The sequence below is a fragment of the Montipora foliosa genome, chromosome 5 (genome assembly GCF_036669935.1).
Source record: "Montipora foliosa isolate CH-2021 chromosome 5, ASM3666993v2, whole genome shotgun sequence".
In the NCBI taxonomy this organism is placed as follows: Eukaryota; Metazoa; Cnidaria; class Anthozoa; order Scleractinia; family Acroporidae; genus Montipora; species Montipora foliosa.
Window position 1 is genome coordinate 19011934 of NC_090873.1, and position 10000 is coordinate 19021933.

Here is a 10000-nt window from a genome sequence, read left to right on the forward strand (position 1 = left end):
AGACCTACTGCCCTCATTTTGAAACAAACATTCTTTTGAGGAGTGCTTGTCGTAGCGAGGCTAGTAGGGCTAGGGCTTATTAGCGTTAAAACCATCGAAATTTTATTTGGCCGCCTTTATGAAAGAGGTCAATATGTAGTGCTGAGTGGGTGATTTGATGACGTCACTGTGAAAACCATCTATTGAATTTCCTTTTTTTGTTGAGCATCGTGACAAAGCAATATTCCAGAACGAATCCATCAAAATTTGCTGACTGTCGAACATGTCGGTTTATAAGCTTTATTACTTTAACAGCAGGGGAAGGGCTGAGCCTTGCCGACTTGCTTTCGCGGCGGCGAACATTGAATATGAAGACAAACGTTTGGATAGCGAGGAGTGGCAAAAGGAGAAAAAGTGTGAGTAGAAAATTATTTTATTTTTACTTCTTGCATCCTTCGGCGAAGGTTCTGTCTACAAGGTTAACACGAAAATTTTATTCTATTAATCGACCGATAAAGGTAAATTAACCAGCGTAGTAGAAGTTTCTATAGTCTGGACAGTCGACAGCCAATTCGATCGAAATTATTAAATGGCCGACATGTACGTATACAGTCCGATTATTTTTCAATTGAAGAAAATCGGTTGAAAATTGGTTCTCGCGTTCAAGGAATACAAGTGTAATAATACTCTACATTCAAACGATCGAAATTTTATCTTATTTAATTGATGTACAAGGTACTAAACACTGTATTATTGAATACCAACCGTTTCGAAAAGAGTGCTTATCAAAAGTTTAATAAACCCTGTTTATCAGGGATTTTATTTGCCAAAAACGTGCCATTAATTTAGAGTAAGTTTAGTAATTCGAAAGAAATATTCCGCCAAAGGACTGTCTTGTACCGAAACCAGCATATCTTTTAATTTGTTCTTTAGGGAAAATTAAAACCCTTTAACCCATTCCGTGATTGTCCCACTGTTTTTTCGTTCAGCTTCATTTGTCACGCAGTTGAGATAAGTATCACCTATTAAATATTGCCATATGTAGCACGAAGTAGTGAACCCTCAGCAGACGCAATGGCGAGATCTGGCATTGTTTCCAAATCTGATGAAAAACAAAAATTAACCCCACGGCGTTAAAGTGTTTGGTGTCTACAAAATCAAAATGGCAACGAAAATGTTTAGGCAAAGATCGTCCAGTTAATTTGTCACGCGGTACGGGTGGTGTATTTATTTACTAATAATGGTAAATTATTGGATCCTTTGGGATGCTCTTTCCTGATTTTTGCGCTGTGCAAAACCCCAAGCTCCTCCCAGAATGGTTTTTGTCGATTTGATTTATTTCAGTATGGAAAAAAGTTGACTCGGAAAGAAAAGATGAAACAATTTATCAACAATCTTTTAAGATTTATAGTTTTGCATAGATAAATTCAGGTTTTTGAGCTGGGAGTAATCCTAGTTGTTTAAAACAACTAGGATTACTCCCAGCTCAAAAACCTGGATTCATCTATGCAGAACTATAAAAAGTAATGAAATCTGGAGTAGTTACAATAATAATAGTGGTTTATTCACAATTAATCATTGGTGGGAAACATTGAAGAACTAACAAACAATACATTCACAACTACAAAATTCCATGAAAAATTGTAAAAGGAGGTGGAAGAGGTTATCCCTTTCTAGTCCACTTCCTTAACTTAAATAACAATATATCAGTTTACAATCCTAAATACATAAATCTGTTTAAAATATTTATCTACAAAAATTTATAATACAAAAACATACAAAAACACAAAATGATAATAACCATAAAACTATATCAAGAGAATTCACTGAACAATTTATTTTTAAAAGATCTTAAGTATTTTGCTTCAGTGGTTTCTTTCCTTAAATTGTTCCATGAGTTTACGATGCACATTGAAAAACAATGTTTGCAGTAATTTAATTGAGCAGGGATTGTCTTTAGCTTGAAACACTGGTTAGATTGCAGTGGTCTGTATTTGTCAGCAAAGTTAAAGAAATCGTGTAGGTTTGTACTGTTCAGCTCATTTACTGTCTTGTAACATAATTTCAGTGAGTGATGACAAAGTTCTCTTTTTTTCCAATGTTGGCCATTTAAGTCATTTCAATCAATCATCGTATGACATACCACTGGCATTTGTGCCTAGTGCAAATCTGGACGCTTGTCTTTGGGCTTTTTCTAGAGTAGTGATATCTTTCTTAAGGTGCGGCGACCATACTGGCGAACAATATTCAAGGATTGGCCTAACAAGACTTTTATACAATTTAGACAACAAGTCTGGGTTTTTTGGTCCAGCAGTACGTCTAACAAAGCCCAGAACGCTGTTAGCCTTATTTGCACATTTAGTGACCAGTAGGCTCTATGACAGAATACCAAGGTCTTTTGTTTCTGATACTGTGTTCAATTTATTGCTACGTAAGTAATATTCAGGACGTGGTGTCTTTTTTTTCTTCATAGCTTCACACTTGGTTGTATTAAAACTTAGCTGCTATTCATTCATTGCTCGAGTGTATTCAAATCGTTCTGTAATATTTTTCAGTGTCTTCTTGAACATTCCTTACTACCTTGTAGACTTTCATTTCGTCTGCAAATAATATGCATTGAGATTCTGTGTTCCGAGTTGTCATTTACATAAATAAGGAACAGTATTGGTCCTAATAGTGTTCCCTGTGATACACCAGAAAGTACACTTGTCCAGGATGAATAATGTCCCCGAGGTACAACACGCTGGTGGCGGTTTGTCTCCCTACCCATGATAATAGTGGGTCTCTGATGCCATATGCTTGCAGCGTTGATAATAAACGTTCATGTGGGACAGAGTCGAACGCCTTTGAAAAATCCAAAAACGCAACATCTGTAGAAGTCCGTTGTTCCTATTTTGAGCCCAGTCAGAGTTGAGACAAAGAAGATCTGCCCTTCATAAATCTAAACTGTTCAGAGATAAAAATGTTCTTAGATATCCAGAATTCTACTAAATGTTGTGGCTTGCAATTTTCTCGAACACTTTGCATAGAATTGAAGTTAATGAGACTGGATGGTAGTTTTTACAGTTGTTTTTAGCGGCGCCTTTTTTGCGTAATGGCATAATATGAACTTGCTTCCAGCAATCCGGTATCTTGCTTAACGAAAAGGAAATTGATGTAGCTAAAGTATCCGCGCAGCTTTTTAGAATCAACGGGTGAATGCCATCCGGCCCAGGAGACTTGCGAGGTTTCAACTCTTTCAGTAACTTGGTGACTTCATCAACTGAGCATTGGAGAAAACTAAGACTATCATCGACAATGCTCTGTTCAAATATTTTCTCGTGTAAAAACCGATGCAAAAATGTGTGCATGTGTTCAGAAATATCACAGTCATCGGTTAATTTGCTTCCATTGTCCAACTTGTCAAATGTCAAATCATTAGACCCTTAACGCTTTGAGTTGACGTTGTTCCAAAAGAGTTTATAATAATATGTTCTTTTTCGTCATGCACATTGCCTACTTAAATACTTCAGGTATTCCCACCGGGCCTCATTACATTTCTTTTTAAGCATGTTGTTTATGTTCTTGTATTTGGACCATAAATCGGCATTATCGCTGGATTTAGCTTTCTTGTAAGAACACTTCTTTTTACGAGCAAGGTTGACTATATCATCCCGTTTTTCCGTGTAAAAACCGATGCAAAAATTTGTTCATGTGTTCAGAAATATCGCATTCATCGGTTAATGTAACCTAATATGGCAATATGCCTCCATTGTCCAACTTGATAACTGTCAAATCATTAGTCCCTTTACGCTTTGAGTTGACGTAGTTCGAAAAGAGTTTTATGGTCTTTTTTGTCATGCACATTGCTCAGGGGCACCCAACGTCAATTTTCGGAAAATATCTGTTCGGAAGAGGATTTGAGATCTAATATTTTCGGAACATTTGCTGTAAAATTTCTTGCTTGCCTGCCTCTCCTAGGAGTTTCGAACATCTGAAAAATGGTATAATTGCCCATTTTTAACAGATTTTTACCCTAAAAAGGTCACCTAGAATTTTCGGGAGCCTTTTTTTCTGGCTTAAATTTTCGAAAAGGTAAGTTTTGATCCCTATAACTTTCGGATCACTAGCCTTTCAGCTAGGAAATCCGAACAGATGAAAAATTTTTAGGGGATAAAAATATGCTTATATCTACGGATTAAATACTAAAATACGTTTAACAATGCTATGTTTAAGTGGTTTTGAACTATATTATCGTTGGGTGCCCCTAATTGCTTGCTGAATCCTTCAGGTATTCCCACCGGGCCTCATTACATTTCTTTTTGAGCATGTTTATGTTCTTGTATTTGGACCATAAATCAGCATTATCGTTCGATTTAGCTTTCTTGTAAGAACGCTTCTTTTTACCAGCAAGTTTGACCAAATCATCCGAGATCCATGGGGCGCGGCGATTTTTCCTCGTTTTTCTTGGGAATACACTGATCAACTGCACTGTCAAAAGATCAACCCGTGCATTCCACACTTCATTCATGTCATTTGAAACAAATACACAGTCCCATGGCATGTGTTTGAACAATTCATTCAAGCCTGACCAGTCAGCTTTGTGGAAATTACAAAACTCTTTTTTCGAAGATTTTCTTTGGTAAGGATTTACGTTTTCTTTAAATGTAATAATGTTGTGATCTCTAATCTCTACGTCGCAGTTATTGGTTAGAATAAGATCCAGTATATTGTCTCCTCTTGTAGGATGTAGGACCATTTTAAGAAATTATCAGATAACGTGTCACAGAAGATTTCATAATTTAGTGAGTTATTTAAGAATAAATTGTTCTTCCAGTTGAAATCCTCAACAAGTATGATATTTGTGGGTGTTTCTAGAACGAAGACCCAAAACTTAAGACCTAAGACCCACTGATCTAAAACGAAGACCCTTTGATCTGAAACGAAGACCCACTGATCTAAAAACAAAGACCCCGTGATCTAAAACGAAGACCCCGTGATCTAAAACGAAGACCCTATAATCCAAGACGAAGACCCACTGATCTAAGACGAAGACCCTATGACCTAAAACGAAGACCCACTGATCTAAAACGAAGACCCACTGATCTAAAACGAAGACCCTGTGATCTAATACGAAGACCCACTGATATAAAACGAAGACCCACCTCAAAAACGTCAGAACGATGCCAATGTCTGGCTGGTCAGACGAAATTGTGTTATGGAATTGTTAGAGCGGTGGAACGGTGGAACAGTGGAAGAGCTGAATGTGTGCTCTGAGTGCGTGTGCTCGAAACTCCTCACAACTAACGATATAGCGATGCTTCTTGTGACGTCACCCATTGTTACTGATATGCCAACCAGAACCTAATTGACTGTTGAAACAAGTCAACAGTGAAGTCCATGTTTGTCACTATATGTCTACTTAATGTAAAATTTAAAAACTTGTGGCGCCTTTTACAACAAGAACTGACATCACGAGTTATAACAACTTGGATAAAATGCGCGTTCTGATTGGCCAATTGGTCATTTACCATTTGCCCATGGATGCACGCTCGGTGACGACAGCTGACGTGCGATCTAGCTAAAGAAGAAAATGCCGTCATTAGCGCATCAGTCCTAATTTTCCAAGACATATTTTCCTCCTCTTAGAATAGGAGTGAACCTCTACAGAGCTTAAAATAGAAAGATATAGCCCTAAACATTAATCAGCAGTGTAAAAGGAGGATTGAAGGTCTTAAAGCGACGAAAGAGCGTTTTGTGTTTGTACTGCTTTGATTTCCAAAACACAATCTGAATTCTGCTCAAATATTCAAGCCGAATCGCGGAATTGAAGTGGATTTTGTGAGACCAGGGAAGATACTGCGGGAAGGTAAAATAATGGTGTTTTGGAACGTCGTTTCTATTTTTGACTGGAAAAGTCGTCCTGTTTGCGATAGCTTGATCAAGTGCAAAGACAGCGTGTGTCTGTCGACGATCGCAAGAAAATCGAAATGTTTTCTCTCCTAAGAGCAAATTATAGTTGATTCCAATAAAATTTTTGACTGGGAAAACTGTTTGTTGATCAGTTTGTCTTGTTAATTCATAGTTGTCTTTAGAAAGCAAAATTGTGTTGACATCGTCTGTTGACCAAACTTGATTTATGCAAATACAAGCGAAACAAGCAGGAGTGGTGTTAACGATTATGTTATAAAACAAATGGTAAACGGCTCAGCGTGCACTATTGAGTTATGGTGCACTTGGGGGTTTGCTAAGCACTCAAGAAGCTAGAGTCGCTCTCGGCTTTCACCTCGAGCGACTCTTACGCTGCTCTCGTGCTTAGCAACCTCCCGCGTGCACCATAACTCAATAGTGCACGCTCGAACTGGAACCTTTTTAAGACACAACAACGTGGTTTCCTGGAAAAGTAGGATCAAGGAGCCGGGATAAAGGATCAAAGACCACGGATCAATTTCCGCGAAAAGGGTTGTTTTTTTAATTTGTAACGTGAGTTGCAATCTGAGAAGATTGTAGTCACTCTATTATTAAAGGACTACATGTCACATTGACAGCTGCATTTTGTTGACCACATGTTCATTACAAGGATAATGAAACTACTAAAAGTTTACAAGTTAAAAACAATTTGAACTTACAAGTTTGTAATGGAGAATACAATTACAAACACTTAGTTATTTAAGGTGTTAGAATATAAAGTAGTGAAAGTAAAATTACAAGGTACATGTAAAAACAATTTGACACAGTAAGAACAAAATACCTAAGATTCGCAATAGCTGTTAAAAGAAAATGCCTTATTTGCTTTCTTGAAGGAAGCTGTTGAGGAAGAATTTTATTATATCATTGTTTAGAGAAAAGTAAAATTTAGGTCCCTGTTAGAAAACAGAACTCAAATTGTTTGATGTTAAACAGAGTTAAATGAATAGAGGGTAATGTGAAGTGCTAGATTTCTATCCCATATGAACCATGTGAGCGTTAGCCCTACTGATGGAAATGGGCCCACACAAGGACAGAGAAAAACTTTGACCAGGGTGGGAATTGAACCCACAACCTTCGGGTTAGATCTCCGCCGCTCTACCGACTGAGCTACAAGGTCAGACGGGAGCAGGCCGTGGGAATTGAAGATGTTGAAGTCCCTGATGAAGTCCCCAACGTAGGGAAGTGAATAGTACAATATACGTGAATTCGAAGTGTTTGACGATAAATAAAAACTCGATTTGTGTATCATTCCAATTGAATTCGACACTTTGTTAGCCACATGAGAGATTTCAGACTTCCAGTTTAGGTTTTCATCGATGATTACACCCTGCAAGAAAACTGTTTTTTTAACTTGAACAATTTGTTGTTCATTTATCAAAATTTGAAGATTATATATAGCTTCTACGTTTTTGATTTGGTTGGAATTCAGTGAAAGCTTATTAACCCTAAACCATACTGAAAACTTATTTAACTCGAAATTCAGCTTATTAACCAAACAGTCAGGATCTTTAAGAGACAATGTATTGACTATATCGTTGATGTAAAGAAGAAAATTAAAGTAAAGGCCCTAGGATAGAGAGCCCTGATAAACCCCACAAGATATATTAAAGCGAGAAGAAACATGACCATTGAAATAAACAAATTGTAATCTGTTAGAAAAATAGCATTTTCTCCATTTTGAGGTCAGTCCACCTTTACCATAGTGTTCAAGTTTGTTAAATAAAATACAACGAGTAACTGTATCGAATGCTTTTGAGACATCTAAGAAAATACCAACAACTATATCACCACCATCCAAAGCAGAGGAAATCTTATGATGTAAATCAATCAAAGCAATTGTAGTGGAGTGATTTTTACTGAAGCCATACTGTTCATCACAAAGGACATTTAAATGAGTTAGATAATCATTTGAACGGTTATAAATTATTCTCTCACATATTTTGGAAAAGCTACAGTAGGTAAAACCGAAATGTTATATTTTGTGCCATCTAGTTGCGTGACGAGAAATTGTAAATTCGGTATTTTACCACAAAGGAAATGATAAGAATAATTCATTGATTAGTTACAGTTGTCAATAGGCCTTTGGACGAGTATTGTTCAGCTTACAGTGTGGATATTCTCACAGTTGCTTTGACACGTAGTTTTAAGTTGGAAGAATTTTAGTGAAATATTAGGGTTATTCAGGATAACTTTGGAATCCTCTCACGAAGTAAGTGCATTTTTCTTGCTGTTTTGTTATTAAAGGTTTTAATTTTAGTACGCTTAAAGTCGTTTTCATTTAGAACAAAGAGGTGATTTACCGACCTCGTGGTCCAAGTTGTGGTGAAAAAGAAGTTGTAAGGGAACTTGAAAATGTTCAACATGTCAGCCTCGAAGCCAATGTTTCTCGATTCTCTTTTATTTTCTTCAATCTTTCTGCGATTCAGTATTTTACTAGTAACTACATATCTTCTTAGGGGGCTATTTACCTAAGACATCTACCATGGTACTATAATGATATACGGTACCAAAACAATATTTTGCTATATAACAACATGTACTATTAGAGCTACATATTACGCAAAGTTAACTTGAATCTCCTGGAAGACAAAACGCCGCTCAGTTTACAAGATACAGCGCTGGGTTATTGCATTACCACACGTACGCATTGCGTGCCTATTTTTAGGAAGAGCAGAAGGAAGTTTTCAGGACGGTCGATCGAGGATAAAACATTTTGCCATCAGCAACAAAATTTGCGACATGAAAACAACTTAAATTTTGAACCGAGAATATAAAAAGTGACCATCAGCGAAAAACATTTTGGGAGATTTTTCCTACGTTCAATTTTTTTATTGTACTTTTGGCTGCACAAGTAAATCGCAAAATCGAAAGTGACATCGAATTCAGCGGGCGTCGTGATCAGGTTACCGTGACGTGTTTACTCGCGAAACAGTGAAGCATCTGTTTCAAACGATGGCAAGATATCGGGTTTTTGTTTTTGTTAGTTTTTTTTTCTTTCAAGTGTTATAGAGTTTGACAAGAAATGTGCGACTTCAACACAAAGAACACAATCGCCGAACTCTCGAGGTTGACCATTGTTTCTGCAAAGTCAAAAACTTACTCTCCAAGACGAGGTTATTTATCACCAGGTAATTCCATGGTTTTGGAAATAGCAGCTACTTTATTATTCATCAGCGTAACAATTTTTTGCTGATTTTGGAGCTCATTTTGGTTGAAATTCAAGCACGCTTCCAACAGACCTGTTTATTTTCCTCACTTATGCACGCGTTGCTTAATACAATGCACTACCACAAAAATCCTCCCTTATCACCTTTCAACCCACGAATGCAAATTTATTAAGCTGGAAAATTACACAACTTAATAAATTCACAAAGGCTGGCAATCTCACAAAACCTTTTCCAGCGAAAAATTTATTGAAATAAACAACATATTTGCTATTAGAGGAAAAAACCTTCCTATTTCGTTTCGTGCGTGAAAACAAGAGACCCAATCGTGTCAAATTACCATACGCAACAAAACAAAATTTCAAGATCAAACTCTTTCCTAAAGAACCTTTTCCTTGAATAATGAAACACAAAATAGACAACAAGGTTTCTTTCAAATAATTCTTGGCTGTCACATTTTCAATTATATTTTTACCTGAAGGCTGTGCAGAGTTGAGCACAAACTAAATATAACAAGAAACAGTCCGTGTCACAAACCCTACAGTATGCAAATAAATAAATAAATAAATAAATAAATAAATGAATTTCTCAGTTCAGGATTAAACCCTTTCCCGAAGAACCTTTTCCTTGAATAATGAAGCACAAATTAGACGACAAGCTTTCTTTCAAATAATTCTTAACTGTCACATTTTCAATTATAATTTTACCTGAAGACTGTGCAGAGTTGAGTACAAATAAATACAAATAGCTAGGCAACAGAGATCACAGATCCACTTAAGGTGTTCGATTTCTTCTCCGTCTTTGTTGAACCCATAAGTTACCTGAGAATTTTCCATTTGGTTTCAGTGTTGTATATAACATCACACTTCTGACTTGGTAAAATATTCGAAATATAGCTCACTTTGATT

The 10000-nt window shown here is 36.7% G+C and overlaps 1 protein-coding gene across 1 annotated transcript in view; it reads left to right on the forward strand.

Moving 5' to 3' along the window:
* The first annotated feature begins 178 nt into the window (after positions 1-178).
* The window catches only part of LOC138003720 (hematopoietic prostaglandin D synthase-like), a 20125-nt gene continuing 10303 nt past the window's right edge, over positions 179-10000 (forward strand). The window contains exon 1 of the mRNA XM_068849928.1: positions 179-395. Within this exon, the coding sequence (XP_068706029.1) occupies positions 263-395 (133 nt within the window). The 5' untranslated portion in view covers positions 179-262. The remainder of the gene's footprint in view (positions 396-10000) is intronic.